The 19,181-nt window shown below is 44.6% G+C and overlaps 1 protein-coding gene across 2 annotated transcripts in view; it reads left to right on the top strand.

Annotated features, from left to right (window-relative positions):
* The first annotated feature begins 980 nt into the window (after positions 1 to 980).
* Positions 981 to 19,181, top strand: part of LOC147449889 (Haloacid dehalogenase-like hydrolase (HAD) superfamily protein) — a 122,752-nt gene continuing 104,551 nt past the window's right edge. The window contains exon 1 of one of the 2 annotated variants that reach the window (XM_086522242.1): positions 981 to 1,359. In XM_086522242.1, the coding sequence (XP_086378368.1) occupies positions 1,083 to 1,359 (277 nt within the window). In that variant the 5' untranslated portion in view covers positions 981 to 1,082. The remainder of the gene's footprint in view (positions 1,360 to 19,181) is intronic. The other variant, XM_086522241.1, reaches the window with a different exon arrangement.

Genomic DNA, 19,181 nt, shown 5'->3' with positions numbered 1-19,181 from the left:
CACTGCCTAAGAATCAAAATTTGGCTCTTCCACAAACTAAGCAGATTTGTTCTCTCCACTTAACAAACAGTGGAAGCTGCTCTAGCTTGAGGCAAAATGGGAAGTAGTTGTAGGTAACATATGGAATCTCCATGGCCTAGCATAATGAAGTTCTTCATGTGGAAGGTGCTATGAGGGGAAATATCAATTTGGGTCAATGTAAAAGCCAGAGGGATAGTCACGGACCTCTGTTCATGGTGTAAAACAATTGTTGAAGACCCCCTTTCATCTACTCAAAGACTGCGTGGCCACAAAAGGTATGGCGCGTAAATTTTGCAAGTGGGTGCAAAGACCTAAAAGGTTAGCTTTCACAAGAATGATCTAATTATAGGAGGAAAGGCAATAAAAAACGAAGCCATGCTCGTTTGCACTCTGATTGTCCGCTTTTGCTATATCAAACAAACTTGGAAATCAAGAAACCTTGGTGTATTCGAAAGAAACCCTTCGACGATCAAATTTGAAGAAATCGCATAGGAAAACAAGAAATGGATTTTCATTGTTGTGAAAAATATGGACTCCAATGAGCGGAAGTGAATACTTTTTGATGATGGATGCTTTGAAAATGTTTGCTATGGGCTTCTGGTAGCGAGTCGAAACACATCTTGAATCGGAACAATGTCTATGAAAAGGCTAAGGCAAGTACCTTTTTATATTTTTAGACTCCTCAAAGCACAGTCTATGCTTGAGGCTTATTGTACATTCCTTTCTGAGATATAACTTCTCCACTCACAATTGTAAGTACGGAAAAAAAAGGTCAACACGCCTACATAAGAGGAGGAGAGAACACTTTTTGTTCCACAACTTGACGTTCCTCTTCTTACTGAAAAACGAAGTTTGCCATCATTTAGCGTGTGGCACTCATCCACAAGTTTTATTCGACTGTTCACAATTGCTCCCAAGAGTTCTATGCTTTAGTGAGGCCTTATGTAGGCCCAAAATGTAGTGGTCTTTGAGTTTGCGAGCCTCACTTTCTTAGACAATTCGAATCAGAATAGTGCAATGCAGCTAAAATATGAGAAACTGACCGAGCTGCAGAAAGCCCAATGGCGAGGTTGACAACTGCATCAATTATGACGACCTCTTTGAGGACCCTCCGCGGTGTTATCTTCGACATGGATGGCACGCTAACTGTACCAGTCATAGACTTTGCTCAAATGTACCGTGATGTTTTGGGGCCTAATCATCCTCGCATAGTTGCGGGGTCTCCCATTGACATCCTGCATGAGATCCAAGAATGGCCCCCAGAAAAACAGCAGACAGCATACCACGTCATCACTCGCCATGAGCAGGAAGCACACGAGCGTCTCCAAATTATGCCAGGTCAGATTCATTTTTGTTCCCCTAGAAAATTCAGAAGACTTTCTCCATTCTGTGCCTTAATTTTGTCCTTTGTTGAATGCCTTCTTTTTGCTTTTCTAAAAAAAACCCTTAGTGTTGTGTTGGGTTAGGGAGACTTTTCATTGTTTTCAGTGATGATGGAGACTTACCTTTCATTTCACATCCTGACATGTCTTTACTTTTCTTGCATTCTGTTGTTTTAGAATGCTAAAGTGAAGCTTCACCTTGTATAATTTTAGTAAATTTTACACACACACACATATATGTTTTGTTTTGTATTCTATTGTTTTAGAATGCTAAAGTGAAGCTTCAAAACCGGAAATACTAGCAGAAATTTTGAGATTTGTAGAATTTTTGGACGACTTTCTTACATATTTCATCAGTTTTTCTTCCGTTTACCATGGTTTGCAGCTAGCTAGTCTCGATTTTCAATCGGCTCAAGACTTAGCTGAGGCAATCCTTTCCCAAACATTGATACCGATTTAATTCAACCTAACAATTTTATCACTTTCTTATTGTTTTTGAAAGCCGTCGTGACCCTTTCACTTGTTTATTTATTTGACCTTTTTTTTTTGGCGGCAAAAAGGAACTATATACTGTTTACAAGAGGTCTCCGAGGATGTCAATGAAGCTGATGTCCCAGAGGAAGTACAAACTAGATGAGGGGAGTGCGCGCACTAGCTCTACATCAAGGTGGCATGTAGGATGAGTGTAACATGAACCATTGGAGGTGCATAGTGCCATGTCATGTGTCTTTCATCCATACTAAAAATTATTGAGAAATGTGTCCAAGTTTTAAGAAAGGAGTGTCTTCACGTACAATTGCGAACAAAGAAAAATTTAAACGTACGCTGATATGACATTAAAAAAAACATGCATCTTTTCGACTTAAGAGTCTAGAGTCAATATCTGCCAGTAAGATCTCAAATAAGAATACCTATTGCCTAAGCCTTAAGGTTAGGGTCTAGACTCTAAGCAGTAAGGCTTAGCTGCTACACAAGACTACATGAACTTAACAATAGCATCTATGATGTACAAGTAACATGACTCAAGAGTCATGAGCGACAAGAGTGCAAGTGACAAGACTACAAGTGCCGAGTATTAGTTTAGGGTATTTAACTAAGAAGTCAAGAACATGATTCACCATTTACGATAGATCATTATAGACCCAACTTTCAAGAACTAAATAATAAAGAAATTGGACATAAATGTTCAAAACAGAGAGAAGCATGATCGCATTACGTAAGTAGAGATGATACAAAAATTAGAGGAGGACCAAAATTGAGTCTTAAGTAGACTTTACATCATACTACACGTGATAAATAAAGGCCAGGTGCTCATATCAGTCTCGATCTTGAAGCCATGATCCGAGCTTGAGCCATGAGTATCATCATCCTCATCACCACAAGAATTGGAAGCACTGGATGCAATGATATAGTCCCCTTAATTGCGGATGTTGTCCTCCTCGTCAAACTCTGGGCGTGGCAATGGCCTTCACCATGCGCTTCCATCGATTGGTTCGAAGGATTAAAAGATAGGCTGCACTCAATAATGGTGCGTGCAATCTTTATCTCCATTAGCCTTTGCCTCTCTTTTGAGGAAAGACGTTGGATTGGAGCAACCACCAATTGTTTGTGCAAGAGTGGCTTGCTTGGAAGGACAGCCACCTTGACGTCGCCCTCTTCTTCGAGCCTGAGCTACTACCTTTGCTGGTGGAGGCCGTTGTTAGTCCCTTGCAGGATCCATCCTGCACACATGACATGACACAAGCCATACTCACACAAAGACAAGCATAGAGAGCGGACATCAGACTCACCTCCCAGCCATAAAGCTCAGCCCCGAACTTGGGAGCTTGCAGCTAACGGGCTAGCCTCTATCACAAGGGCTAGTGTTCCATACCACCAAGCCCACACCAAGCGGGGGTGTGGGTAGAGCTGCCAAGGGCCTAGAGTATAAGTGTGGTGATCACACAAGATGTCTTACAAATGAGACCTCAGTCTTATTTATAGGACTTCACAACCACCCTTCTTAACCTCCCTTCAACTAAGGGTGCGTTACACGCAGGGTCAGTTCACACTGGCATGACATAGCTCAGGAGTTCATCCTGATGTGGACGTAATACTTCCCCCCTTATTTTTAATTGTTGTGCTCAACAATATCCTCGGTGATGAAACCGAGGAGACGACTCTTCAACGAGTGTACTGATTCCCAAGTAGCGCTTGACTCAGGTCGATGTTTCCACTTGATCAAATACTTGGGATAAGATGTAATAGACTTGGACACTCCAAGCCAAAGATCTAGTTCAACACACGTAACTGAACAAAACGGACATAGAGAGAGAGAGAGAGAGAGAGAGAGAGAGAGAGAGAGAGAGAGAGAGAGAGAGAGAGAGAGAGAGAGAGAGAGAGAGAGAGAGAGAGAGAGAGAGAGATGAAATGAAATGTAATATTAACGTCTTCAAAAGGCCAAAATGACCTATGAGACCAAAAGGTTACATGTGGTGAATCTAATACCAGGTCTGGGTACAAAAAGTACAAAGAACTGAAAAGAAAATATAGGGTAGGGTGGGGTGAAAGTTGATACAAAGGGAATACAAAAAGGGAGGGGGTGGGGGTGAGCTGATACAATGGAGCTCTCTGACAGTTGAGGCATCATATACATATACATCATTATCCAAAAGGCTATAGAGATTCAATGTCCTCTACGGTAGGCACTCTGTTGGGACAGCTCCTATGTCATGCCAGTATGGTATGTACTACTATGGATCCTCTTTCGCAATCTACGTCGATGTCGAGAGGGCCCCCTCATTCGTGGGCGACGTGACCGTCCCAACTCTATCGCCCGATCAAGCAGTATGCCTCTGGTGCCTTTGGTGTTGTTATGTTGCTAGGGCTACTCGGACTCCTCTGTTTGTGACTGAAAGAAATCTGTAATCTTCCGCTGTTGCTGGATCTCTCTCATTGTCCCCCTCTTCAAGAGATCCTCTCTATGTTTGCGAATCTCTAGTAAGTATAATCCGACGCATCTCTGATCCTGGTACATGACTCTAGAAAGTGGCCCAAAACCCTCTCTGAATAGACAATGAAAGCGGCCTCGTATCTCGTAGTATACTGGGCAGTGACATATGTAATGTAGCTCTGTTTCTGGCTCTATCTGGCACACCTGACAAATCCTGGACTCAGTTGGTACTCCTCTAAATCTGCCTGTCTCGATCTCTAGCTGATGTGAGTGTCACAAGACGGGTACCACGTGCCAATAGAAGAGAACAGACTGAACAAACTTCTAGCACTTCAATAACAACTGAACTGAGAGAGAGAGTGAGACGACACGCGACACGGAGTGGCGGAATTCCATCCCAGAGAGTATTGGCCCCAAACCTTGGCGCCCCTTTTGGTATTTCTTTATATTACTGCTGATTCGCAAAGTACAATAGCCGAAGAGCACCTCCTGTGCAATCTGCGCCCTGAAGAGTGCCAGAGAGGGCCCCCAGGGCTCATATTTAAAGGCCCAAAGCCTAAAAGCATCAAATATGAAAAGCTGACCCCAAAAAATCACTTTCCTAAAATTTCTGGATTTTCCTAAAAATCCGCCGCGAATTCCGGAACGTCCGTACAAGTGCCACATCATCATATTTTGATGTGCAAAGTCTTTTGAGCATGTTCTGCTTTATTTTTAATGCCTTTATGTCACTTGGGCCCCATCGAACGGGGTCCGTAAGTTGGTGGGAACTCTTCTTTAAAAATAGGCCACTCGTCAAGACTTTGTAAGTGTGTAAAACTTCTTCTTCTTCTTCTACTGCTTCTTCGTAGGGTTTTAGCTTCTCGGCCGGAATCTGCAGGTTGGCTCCGTTCTTCAGTGGCTTTGACACGTCAGCAATTTGTTACATCTCCCCTTCTTGAAAGAGAGTAATCGTCCGCGATTACAGCATATCTGCAAAACAACTCAAGTTAGCTAAATTTTTTTTTTCCGAGGGTCATTCCGAGGGACATTCAGTTTGCTCTTTTTGTTAAGGAGTTAGCTTCTCCTTTCGGCTCTTTTGATCAAGGAGTTAGCTTCTCCTTTCGTCTAGATCGGAACTCTTGGTATTCCGGGGTAGTAAAATTAGCCATCACACCCAGACCGTACTGATCTTCCACGGGTGTCTTGATGCACTAAAATTACATACCCAGACAATCTCATCCAATTAGGAATATTCAGTAGTTGGCACATCACAATGCAACACAAATGCTCACATATGCATGTTAGGACATAGAAACATAAAGTCGCCGATGAACACTCCTCCCACATAACCTAACAAGGTCCAGGCCGGGAGATATTCAACGACTCCCTCATCACTCCTCCCGCATAACCTAAAAAGGTCCGGGCCGGGAGATATAGAGGCCTTTTACAACCAAACGCCCCCCAGACCGCAGCCTGCGTCGTTTGGAGGTGCTGAGAGTAACCACTGCACAGACTTCTTAATACTCCTCCCGCATGACCATCCAGGTCCAGGCCGGGAGTCACAACAACAATACTCCCCTCGTAAATAACCACAAGGGTCCGGGCCATGAGTAAAAAAACAACACTTTTTAATCATTCAATACTCCCCCCGCAAATAACCACAAGGGTCCGGGCCATGAGTATAAACAAGTATTCTCAAACATAATTTCTCACTACTCCACCCGGGAGTAAAATCACCAATCATTGAAACCAGTATTAAAACCAGAGTCAAACAATTCAAGTCGGCACCAAGACAGGCTCAAAACAGATACCATCCATTTCAAAACAAATTCCAAACAGGATCACCAAACAAGTTCTCAAACAGATTTCAAACTTTAAAAAAGCAATCTCGACATCAGTCGAGCTTGAAAAGTCGACTGACTTTCCATCTTGAAACCTGCACCAAAAAATTAGGGTTAGGTTCATTCCATAGGGTCGTAGCCGAGCACAACATGGTCCATCAGCTCTTGGACAAACAGTGTTTCTTTGGTGGCGATGGTAGTCCCAAGATAGCAATCGCACTGGACCTCCAAGGTCATCTGATCGTGAAGAGACATCTACTAGGAGATGTCGTGAAATTTCAAGATATAATCTGCTAGGGTTTCCATGGCAAGCATTTCAGGTACCCCCCTCTGCCAGAAGTTGCACTCCGAAGGAAGATGTCAGAAACCATATAACTTCGGACAAAATTTTTCTTGAAAGCTTGCAAGTACTTGGAGTATGCTGCTTGGTAGCTATCAACATCTGCATGGCCCTGCCTCTGAGAAAAACAGTGACTCGAAACAAATCTTGAATCCTTCTTTTGCAAGTGATCTTAATGGCTTATGCCCTGTAAGACATGAGCGGTTTGCTCTGTCTGATCTTTCGTAGGACCGGTATGCTTTCAGAAAAGCACACGCCTGATGCTTTGATACCACTATCACAAGACGGGCACTATAACCGGCCTATGCAACGGAGAGGGCGGTACTATTTCAATTACCTGTTAACTTTACACAGAGCACTGAGAAGGAAAGAGAACACAGTTGCGTCCAGCGACTAGAATGTCACTGCGCACACGAGACCGACACCCTGTAGGCGCCAAAGACTGGTGCCCCTTTCGGTATTTCTTTATTCAAATTAAGGTAGACGATCCGTCCACTTAGCACAAGCTTTCACAAAGCTGTCCAAACCTGGCGAGGGCTGAAAACGCAGGTTTTCGACCTGATTTCGACAACATAACGACGCAAAAACCCCTGTAGGTCAAAAGCACCTGTCTAGGACGGATTCCTTCGCTATCTAGAAGCTTTCTGGTGAGCTGTCACTGAAATTCAGCGGGCTGTAATTCCTTGTTTTTCATTGCCGGGTGCCCAAAAGCCTGTACACGCATCCCAAGGCTCTCACGAGGCTCCCCTGGTGTTCCCTTGCAGTCTAGGTGCGAAACCCTAAACCTGCAGAAAAACATAGCAGGCTGTAATTTCCTGTTTCGGATTGTTTTTAGCGGAGCGAACACGCCTACGCGTGTCCCAAGGGCTCCCGCACACAATGGGACAGTTCCCCTGTGAATTGGACGAGTTTTCACGCGAGAAAACTCTCCCAATTCGCAATCTTTCGCGATGGAACTGTGCGTACCTGTGGGGGATTAGCAATTAGCTAATCCGGTTCCTGTTCAGAAGGCTCTTGCCTTGGCAAACGCGCATAAATCCCCAGAACTGTACATGTTCACGTGAGTAGCCCAACTAGTGGGGCATTACCATATGTGCCAAAGGGGAGAGAGAGATGCATGAGAGCAAATCATCGCGCTACATGAGACAGAGGAGAAGGCAAGCTTTCCATTAAAGCTGTAGACCTGCACCCACTACTCACACACACTGCAGGTCACTTTCAGTCAAAAATCAGCCTCCCCTCTCAAATTGGGTGCCCCCTCTTTAGCTAGAAGTAGCAAACTGCCAGGAGCCGCCATGTGTCCAGTTTGCCCCTTTTGAGTTAATTCTCTAGTTCCCACTGACTTATAAAGTTATAAGTGACTTGCCGAGTGGCCCAGACTTCATTTGGCGCGCACAGGCTTCCATACTTATCATAATTCAGTGCTAACTGGCCCAACCAATCCCAAACTGACCGATCCAGACTCCCGATGTGAGAAACCTATTCGGCCACAGCTGTTTCACGCTGGCCATGCAATGTCCACTTGCACCTTTTCAAGGGTTCTGGGGAAAACAAGTAAAAATAAAAATAAATAAAATTATCTAGTACTTATTTATGGAAGGCAACAGGAAAAATACACCTCCTGGTGACACACCCCACCCTTGAAGTACTGCAAGCGACCTCTCTTGCATGCCAATAATACATGATGTATCTCTTGATATCACACATATTCTATGATGGGAATCCAAGATATACATGCTTCAGGAAATGTAGCGTTGGACGATTAAACAATCCCACCAACCTGGCTACGACACATATATCAAGCATAGAAGTCTTCTAGTGTACTCTCAAGCACAAACTTCTCTAGCTAAATTCTGTATGGAAAGAGTAGATACAATTGCTTAACTACTCTATTGAGCATCATGAACCATGTTCTTGCCTTGCTCCAAAAAGGCTACATCAAGTCACTGTGGGTTCCATCTGAAAGGCTTCAAGATACAATTGCAATAGCTGAGGTGAATCAACCAATTCAGACTCTTCCATCCATTTGGCATCCAAGGATGGATAGTTCTTGAATTTCACCAAATAGCGTCTTGCACCTTTTCCTCTAACCTTTCTTTCCTTATGTGCCAATATCTGTTCAGGAACAAGGATCTCATTCAATTCTTCCACTTCGGGTTGTTCCTCATTAAGCATATTCCCTGGCACATTACCAACAAAGGGTCTTAGAAGGCTGACATGAAAAGCATTATGTAATTTCCAGCCTTCTACTAGCTTTAACCTGTAAGCTACATTGCTGATCTTTTTTGAAATCTGAAAAGGACCATAATATCGCATACTGAGCTTAGGAAACAAACGTTCCTTGCCTTTCCTTTTCCTTAACCTGGCCTTTTCAAAGCGCAAAAGCACCCAATCACCAAGTGAAAATACAAGTTCACGACGGTGACGATCAACAACTTTCTTTTGCTTAGCTTGAGTCTTCTCAAGAGCAATCTTTATCTTCCTGTATGTTTCATCCATATCTTGCACATACTTGTCTGCCTCAAATATCTTGTCCTTAGTCTGCAAAATGGGCGGGACTTTCTTTCCTCCTTCCACTATCTCAAATGGTGCCTTACCTGTTGACGTATGCACAGTGTTATTGTAAGCATATTCAACCAATGGGAGATGGTGTTCCCAAGTAGCCTTGTGCTCTGAGACATAACATTTCAGCAGGTCCAAGACAGTAGAATTTGCCTCTTCTGACTGTCCATCAGTTTGCGGATGAAATGAAGAAGAGAACTTGAGCGTAGTGCCCATGTTCTCAAACAATGCCTTCCAGAAAAGATTCGTCATATGTGGATCCCTATCACTGACAATTGAGTGAGGCATCCCGTGATATTTAAAGATATTGCTCATGAATATCTTGACCATGTGTTCTGGCTTTATCTTCTTCCTCACAGGAATGAAATGGGCCTGCTTACTGAAGCTACAAATGATAGTCCAAATCCCATCATTGCCTGTTTGCGTCCTTGGAAGATCAAAGATAAAGTCCATTGCTATGCTTTCCCATGGCCTATCTGGGATCGGCAATGGCTGCAACAATTCCGGTTGCTTTTGCCTGTCAAATTTGACTTTTTGGCAAACTAAGCATGATCTTACAAACGTATCAACATCTTGACGCAAAGCTGGCCAATAGAAGAATGCCTCAACCCCTTTTAATGTCGCATCAATTCCACGATGGCGAGCATGACTTTCCATCAAAACCTTTGGCCGTAACTGTTTAGTAACGCATAACTTTCCATGCATCATGAGAAAGTCATTCTTAAGCATATAGTGCTCATGATATTGCCCATCAACAAGCTGGTCATAGATCCTTGCAAAATCTGAATCTTCAGCATATTGTGTCTTCATTTCGTCTAGTTCACAATGGTACGGAATTGACACTGTTGAAATTTGGGGCTTTCGTGACAACGCATCAGCCACCACGTTCTTTTTCCGTAAAATGGAACATTGACAAGATGTTTGCCCATCGCATGTGCTTCTCAGACAACTTCGTCTGTGTGAGAAAATATCGCAAGGTTTGATGATCCGTTTGAACAACAAAATCAGCCCCTAGTAGATAGTGTTTCCAACTAGTGAGAGCATGAATTATTGCCAGCAATTCTTTTTCATAGACTTGCAAGTTCCTTTCAATCTTCAAAAGAATTCTGCTCTCATATGCGACTACTTGGCCATTGTGCATTAGAACTGCACCAAGACTATGGCCACACGCATCACACTGAACCACAAAAGGTTTCGAAAGATCTGGCAAAATGATTACCGGATTTAAAGTGAGCTTCTCTTTCAAGTGTTTGAATGCTAAAATTTCCTTGGCTGTCCACTTAAAAGTAACTCCTTTTCCTTGTAGTGCATGGAGTGGAGAAGCAATCTCAGCAAAACTTCGGATGAACCTCCTGTAGTAGGAACATAAGCCTAGAAAGCTTCGAATGTCATGTACCGACTTCAAGTCTGGCCATGACCTAATTGCTTCCACTCTAGCGGGATCCATGCGTACCCCATCCTTTGAAACCATGTGCCCAAGGAAGTGAATCTCTTGCAAAAAGAATTCACTCTTCTTCGCATTAATGAGTAGCCTGTTGTTACGTAACTCAATTAAAACTGCAGTCAAGTGATCCCTATGCTCCTCTTCAGACTTCGAGTAGACAATCATGTCATCAAAGAAGGTACCCACGAAGTTTCTATGTGGTCTAAAAATTCTGTCCATATTTCTATTAAACATGGCAGGAGCATTTGTGAGACCAAATGGCATAACAAGAAACTCAGAGATACCAAATGTTGTCCTGAACGCAATCTTATGGACATCTTCTGGCCTAATGTGTATCTGATGGTACCCACTCTTTAGGTCTATTCTTGTAAACAGTGACGCTCCCTCAAGCCGATCAAGAATGTCATCTATCCTCAGTATGGGGAACCTGTTCTTGATGGTATTCTTATTCAAGGCGCGATAGTCAATGCACATGCACCATGAACCATCCTTCTTCTGCACTAAGAGTATAGGCGAACAAAAAGGGGATGAACTGGGCTGAATCAACCCCTTCTCTAAAAGCTCGTTGACCTGACTCATAATCTCTTTCTGCTGGGTTGCACTAACCGTGTATGGTGGTCTATTCGGTGGACTAGAACCTGGCACAAGATCTATAGTATGATCCTCAGGTCTCTTAGGAGGTAACTCCCCTGGCAAAGAGTCCAAAAAACAATCACTGAAACCACTCAAAAAAGTTGACCTGTCTTTATCTAAGGTAGACAAATTAGATACAAGTCCCAAGGGCTCCCGCACACAATGGGACAGCTCCCCTGTGAATTGGACGAGTTTTCACGCGAGAAAACTCTCCAAACTCGCAATCTTTCGCGATGGAACTGTGTACCTGTGGGGGATTAGCAATTAGCTAATCTGAGGTTCGTGTTCAGAAGGCTGTTGCCTTGGCAAACGCGCATAAACCCCCAGAATTGTACATGTTCATCTGAGTAGCCCAACTAGTGGGGCATTACCATATGTGCCAAAGGGGAGAGAGAGATGCACGAAAGCAAATCATCGCGCTACATGAGATAGAGGAGAAGGCAAGCTTTCCAGTAAAGCTGTAGACCTGCACCCACTACTCACACATACATTGGGTGCACTACTCACACATACACTGTAGGTCACTTTCAGTCAAAAATCAGCCTCCTCTGTCAAATTGGGCGTCCCCTCTTCAGCTGGAAGTAGCAAAACTGCCATGAGCCGCCGTGTGTCCAGTTTGCCCCTTTTGACTTAATTCTCTAGTTCCCACTGACTTATAAACTTATAAGTGACTTGCCGAGTGGCCCAGACTTCATTTGGCGCGCACGGGCTTCCATACTTATCAGAATTCAGTGCTAACTGGCCCGACCAGTCCCAAACTGACCGACCTAGACTCCCGATGTGAGAAACCTATTCGGCCGCAACCATTTCACACTGGCCATGCAATGTCCACTGGCACCTTTTCAAGGGTTCTAGGGAAATCAAGGAAAAATAAAAATAAATAAAATTATCTAGTACTTATTTATGGAAGGCAACAGGAAAAATACACCTCCTGGTGACAGGCACCACGTGCCAATAGAAAAGAACAGATTGAACAGACTTTTTGCACTTTAATAACAACTGTTCAATAACAATTGAACTGAGAGAGAGAGAGACGAGACGCGACACGGAGTGGCGGAATTCCATCCCAGAGAGTATTGGCCCCAAACCTTGGCGCCCCTTTCGGTATTTCTTATAGTACTGCTGATTCGCAAAGTACAACAGCCGAGGAGCACCTCCTGTGCAATCTGCGCGCTGAAGAGTGCCAGAGAGGGCCCCCAAGGCTCATATTTAAAGGCCCAAAGCCTAAAAGCATCAAATATGAAAAGCTGACCCCAAAAAATCACTTTCCTAAAATTTCGGGATTTCCCTAAAAATCCGCCGCGAATTCCGGAACGTCCGTACAGGTGCCACATCATCATATTTTGATGTGCAAAGTCTTTTGAGTGTGTTCTGCTTTATTTTTAATGCCTTTATGTCACTTGGGCCCCATCGAACGGGGTCCCGTAAGTTGGTGGGAACTCTTCTTTAAAATAGGCCACTCGTCAAGACTTTGTAAGTTTGTAAAACTTTTTCTTCTTTTGCTGCTGCTTCTTCGTAGGGTTTTGGCTTCTTGGCCGGAATCTGCAGGTTGGCTCCGTTCTTTAGTGGCTTTGACACGTCAACAATTGATGTGTGTATTTGAACAATAGCACATCGTATCCCGTGGGATAGATGAGTGTCCATGTGTCACCAGCAGTGGCAATTCCATTTTTGTTTATTTTTCTCTTTCTTTGGGGAATTTCGTTTGTTTTACCTTTTGGAAACACCCCTCTGGAAATCTAACTGCCCTGCATTGCATAGCCAGTGTGGAACTGTTCAGAGAGAGTCCAAGCCTGAGGGCTAAAGAGCACTAAGGTTGGACAAGGACTATGGTTAGCCAAAGTGGGGTCATTGGCCAGCCAAAGCAGAATCCTTTGCTACATAGGCTACATTTCAGTTCTGGGTGTGGCTGCAGTGTACAAAGAGGGTCAGATGACCTAGAAGAATGTAATGGCAGAAACTCCTAAATTTTAGGGATTGCTATTTTTGGACGGCAAAATGTCTTTGCGTCATTACGTGCAGTTTGACATGGGGATCATTTTGTTACTCTGTGGCCAAGTCAACAGAGGCTGCAGGTGAGATATTTTTAGACCTGAGGGTCTAAAGCGGGAAAATGCACAAATGAGTGACACTTGGCACTCTGAGGCCAGTTTACTACTTAAAGAAAAGGCAAAAACGTGATTTTCAGCTGGGAGTTCGTTTTTGAGTGCCGTCACAGGTGGGAGAGCTTCAATGGAGTGCCGGCTTACCCTCTATGTACAGTGAGGTGCAGGATGTCATGACCTGCACACCTCTCACTGCTCTCTCTCTCCCCTATTCTTTATGGTTATGCCTCTCTAGTGGGCTTTTCATTTGACCAATGTACAGTTATGTGGGTTCATGCGCGATTGTCGAGGCAAGAGCCTCTTGCACAGGTACTGGATTAGCTAGCGGCTATCCCCCGCAGGTACAGGTGAATTCGGAGAGGTTTCACGCTCGAAATCTTGTCCGATTCAAAGGGTAAGTAGCCCTACAGGTGCGGGAGCTCGAGGTCTTGCTACAGATGCGACCGGCACGCGAAACGGAGCCCAAAATAGGGAATTACAGCCTGCTGTGTATTTTTGCAGGTTTAGGGTACCAAGATGCCATCTTTGCATACCAACATGATCTATCTCCCTGCAATGCCAGCTGTGGCGAAGACTCTAGTGCTAATCGAGCATATCTGTCTCTAGGGAGAGCCCAAGTGCTATACATAAATGAAACTGATCGAGTGAGTGCCTCCACTACCAATGGAGGAGCAGCGAGCTCCGCCCTAATAATGTCATGTGGTAGTAAGGCCTTGTGTCACCAGCGTGTGACTACTATCTATCCTTTTTGTTGATTTCTTTCTTATTATCTATTTACTTTCACTTTTTGGAAACACCCCTCGGGAAATCTAACTGCCCTGCATTGCATAGCTAGTGTGGAACTGTCCAGAGGGAGTCCGGGCCTGAGGGCAAGAGAGCACTAAGGTTGGACAAGGACTATGGTTAGCCAAGTGGGGTCATTGACTAGCCAAAGTGGAATCCTTTGCTACAGAGGCTACATTTCAGTTCTGGATGTGGCCGCAGTGTACAAAGAGGGTCGGATGACCTAGAAAGATACAATGGCAGCATCTCCTAAAATTTAGGGAACTGCTATTTTGGGACCTGAAAATGTCTTCGCGTCATTACGTGCAGTTTGACATGGGGATCATTTTGTTACTCTGTGGCCAAGTCAACAGAGGCTGCAGGTGAGATATTTTTAGACCCGAGGGTCTAAAGCGGGAAAATGCACAAATGAGTGACACTTGGCACTTTGAGGCCAGTTTACTACTTATAGAGAAGGCAAAAACGTGATTTATAGCTGGGAGGCTCATTTTGCAAGTCTCTGTCACAGGTTAAGAGCTATGGAGTGCTTGCTTTCCCTCTTATGCACAGTGCGGTGCCAGGAGTGATGCCCTGCACGCTACGCACTGCCCTCTCTCTCCCCTTTGGCAGTATGTTATGCCCCTCTAGTGGGCTCTTCATTTGACCAATGTACAGTTGTGTGGGTTCATGCGCGATTGCCGAGGCAAGAGCCTCTTGCACAGGTACTGGATTAGCTAGCGGCTAATCCCCCCGCAGGTACAGGTGAATTCGGAGAGGTTTCACGCCAGAAATCTCGTCCGATTCAAAGGGCAAGTAGCCCTACAGGTGCGGGAGCTCGAGGACTTGCTAGGGATGCGACCGGCACGCGAAACGGAGCCCGAAACAGTGAATTACAGCCTGCTGTGTATTTTTGCAGGTTTAGGGTTTTGGCCCTAAACGGACCCTAATACCCCCAGGAGGTTCGGGGACGCAAGGGGACCGCTGTACAGGCGATCTGGCGCATTTTCGGGGCAGAAAACAGAGAATTCAGCGTGCTGCAGATTCTCGCCAGGTTTTGCAAAGTGCCCGTATGCGTCGGGAAAGTCAGTCAATGCGTGGGAATACTGACCGTGAAAGGTTCTAGTACAGTTATGCTGCCGAAATCGGGCTGGAACAGTGGAAATTCAGCCGAGTTTGTGCGGGGCAGCTTGTAGGGAACCACAGCGTTTATTCCCTCTTTTGAACAATAAAGAAATACCGAAAGGGGCGCCTAAGTTAGGGGCCAATCTGGTGTCCGTCTACTCATACAGGTGCAATCTAGCAGCCTGTATCCCTCTCCCCTTTGTTGTGTCTTGAAAGTACAGGTAAAATAGACGACTAATAATGGGTGAAAGCTAAATCAAGGTTTAAAGTAAAGTCTACCGCCCTTTTTGGATTGAACAGGCCGGTTTCATGGTTCCATCGACGGGATTAAATCACTTTTTCCCATAGAAGTGAGCCTTGGGCAGTTTTCGGCTTGAAGACACAGGGGATCATAGACGAGACACAGGGAATTGTAATTATGGCTGACAGACCAGATGATGTGACTGAAGAGGTTTCCTCTTCACAGGGTCAACAGACACATGAAGTGGGTGAGTCCTCAAGACAACCACAGACAGATGACGATATATTCAGGACCCAGTTGGCTACTGCTGTGGCTATGTTCACACAAGTAATGCAGAATCCGAGGTTTTTAGCCCTTCTGCAACCTCCTGTTCCGTCTCAGCAAGTTGGGTCATTGGATCATATTGAAAAGCCTGTTAAGGCTCGAACACAGGTGATTCATACCGCACAGTCAATGGAAACACCTGTACACTTGACGGAGAACATGCAGTCTCCACAACGTATGCCTAAGGTGCAAGAACAGGTGGCTGAGATGCCAGTTTTTCAAGCTGTACCAATTCAGCCCGCCACCTTTCAGCAGCCTATAGCTGGTTCTAATGGGCAGGGAAGCAACCTACAGGCTATGCAACAGGTCTTCCCACCACCTTCAGTACACCCTGGCTATTTTGGAGGTGGATCCGTATTCCAAAGCATGGCTGGTCATGCACCTGGAAATCAGTTTTATACGCCAGGAACAGTGTTTGGGGGTGCTCAAACGATGATGCCTAACCCCATGTACAGTGTCATGGGTATGCAACCAGGGTTTCAAAGCACTCAGGGACAATTTGGGATGCCACAAGCAAATTTTGGTATGGCTGGAATTACAAATCAGCAGCCAAATATGGCATTTCCAGGTCAAGTTAATAGCGGCCAAGGAACACAGATGAACCTTAATAGTGTTCCCATGTTTCAGTCACTTCCATATGACAATCTAACGCCGCTGGAGAGGCCAACTCCGTACAAAGAAGGTGGCAAAGGTGTGACATTCACGACCTTTACAGGGTTTGATGACAGGAAGAAGGCTCTTTCATTCCTCCAGCAATTTGACAAGGCCTATGCAGGGGGAAACTTTACAGAGGCTTCAAAGGTCCGCAAGGCAGCCACTTTCTTGACAGGGAATGCGGGACAATGGTGGACAACTTTATTGCTTCAAGGGCAAGCTCCGTCCACATGGATTTACTTCAAGCAGATTTTTGCAGCAGCATGGTTATCTGATGATTTCGAAGCAGATGTCATGACAGAATGGCACCAGCTAAATGCTGCCACTTGCAGAAATCTGGATGATTACAATCGGAAGTTTTGGAAAGCTCTACTTCCAGTAACTTCCTATAGGTTTGTGCCATTGACAGAACAGATTGAAAAATACTGTTGTGGCCTACCTAAAGGATTGAGAAAGTACTGTACGAAGACAAAAGTCACTACTTTGACGCAGCTCATCGAGGTAGCAAACACTGGCAATGGTTTGCTCAAGGGAGAAGATTGTGAATTTAACACTGGCGTCAAGGCAGGATCAGGCAAGAAAAATTCAGCCAAGAAGCACGTTCCCAATGAGGCTCCTAAAGGGATTCCGGAGTCAGCCAACATAGGGAAAGACAAAGCTACGGCTGAATCAGAAAAAGGACCACCAAAGAAATGGAAAAGACGTTTTCCTCGCAAGTCAGAAGAGCAAAAGAAGGTCCTGAGGACAGAGAACAAATGCTTTATATGTGAGCAGCCTGGCCACATTGCTTACAACTGTCCTACAAAGAAAAGGCCAGCTGATTCTGAAGACAAGGAGGACAGGAAGGGAAAGAAGCCCATGGCTGGTCTAGTGCCAGATATGGTGGACGACAAGCCAAATTCAGATGCAAGTAAGCTTTGCAGAGCATGGGGAAAGGTTAGGGATCAAACAGTGCTTATCTTCTTTGATCCAGGTGCCAAAGCCAACTTTATTTCCCCAGAATTGGCTTCAAAGTTGGGAATCAGACCTGAAGAGATGGGGTATACAGCAGAGGCAGGTTTGGCATGTCCTGGCCATACAGAGGCTGTGACACCCATCATTGGAAAGTTGCGTCTACATCTCTAGTCCTATGTAGATGCTGAAGAATTTTATATCATGCCACTGGACGGATGTGATGTGTTGTTAGGTATTCCTTGGTTGTTTCGTGTACAGGGAATCTTGGATGCCTACAACAAAAAGATCACTGTACAGAGCAGGGGAAAGACTCACATTCTGGATGTAAAGCTTAAAGGGGAGTCTATTCCTACTGTATCAGCTTCTGCTATTACTTCTGTAATGAAAAAGCATCTTTCTGCGTACTTGGTTTTTGCACGAGAAGTGTCAGATTGTGATGAATCAAATTTATCTGTGCTAGATAAAGAAAGGTCAATGTTTTTACAACAGTATAGTGACTGTTTTTCCGATTCATTACCGTCTCAATTACCGCCAAAGAGACCCGAGGACCATGCGATAGATTTGGTGCCAGGCAGTAGCCCACCAAATAAGCCTCCGTACAGGGTTAGTGCGGCTCAGCAGAAAGAGATAATGGGCCAAGTACAGGAGCTGTTAGAAAAAGGGCTGATTCAGCCCAGTTCATCTCCATTCTGTTCTCCAGTGTTGTTGGTGCAGAAAAAGGATGGCTCATGGCGTATGTGCATCGACTACCGTGCACTGAACAAGAATACCATCAAGAATAGGTTTCCTATACCTAGAATTGATGATATTATGGACAAATTAGAAGGAGCAGCTATGTTTAGCAGGATAGATCTAAAGAGTGGGTATCATCAGATCCGCATTAGATCAGAGGATGTGCACAAGACTGCTTTTAGAACAACGTTTGGCCTTTACGAATTTTTAGTGATGCCCTTTGGTCTCACAAATGCTCCTGCTACGTTTAATAGGATGATGGACAGAATTTTCCGTCCACACCAGCAGTTTGTTGGTACATTCTTTGATGACATGATAGTCTACTCAAAGAATGAAGAGGAGCATAGGCATCACTTGGCCATTGTGTTCAAAGAGCTACGCAGTCATAGGTTGCTCATCAATGCAAAGAAAAGTGAGTTTTTTCTGGAAGAGATTCACTTTCTGGGACACATTGTCTCAAAGGACGGTGTCAGAATGGATCCTGCAAAAGTTGAAGCGATCAAGTCATGGCCAAATTTGAAGACGGTGCATGATGTCCGAAGCTTCTTGGGACTATGCTCCTATTACAGAAGGTTTATCCGAAATTTCGCTGAGATTGCTTCACCTTTACATGCTCTTCAAAAGAAGGCAGTCACCTTTAGATGGACACAAAAAGAGATTTCAGCTTTTAATCTCTTAAAGGAAAAGATGACTTCGGATCCAGTCATTGTGTTGCCGGATCTTAGGAAGTCATTTGTGGTCCAGTGTGATGCCTGCGGTAGTAGCATTGGTGCAGTGCTAATGCAAGATGGCAGGGTAGTAGCCTATGAGAGCAGAATTTTGCAAGGGCCAGAGATGACCATGCAGGTCTATGAGAAAGAGTTACTGGCTGTGATTCATGCGCTCTTAAGTTGGAAACACTACCTGCTAGGTGCAGACTTTGTTGTCCAAACGGACCATCAGACCTTGCGATACTTCTTGACACAGACAAAGTTATCTGAGAAGCATATGCGATGGGCAAATATCTTGTCCATGTTCCATTTTCAGATTGTGCATGTGGAAGGCAAGAAGAACGTTGTGGCTGATGCCTTGTCAAGAAAGCCACAAATTTCAGCTGTGTCGATTCCTTATCATCATGAACTTGATGATATGAGAGAACAGTATGCAAATG

Source organism: Adiantum capillus-veneris, chromosome 10, assembly GCF_014529385.1.
Source record: "Adiantum capillus-veneris isolate H3 chromosome 10, ASM1452938v2, whole genome shotgun sequence".
NCBI lineage: Eukaryota > Viridiplantae > Streptophyta > Polypodiopsida > Polypodiales > Pteridaceae > Adiantum > Adiantum capillus-veneris.
The sequence above is the reverse complement of the archived record's forward strand: the minus strand, read 5'-3'. Positions and strand labels throughout refer to the sequence as shown.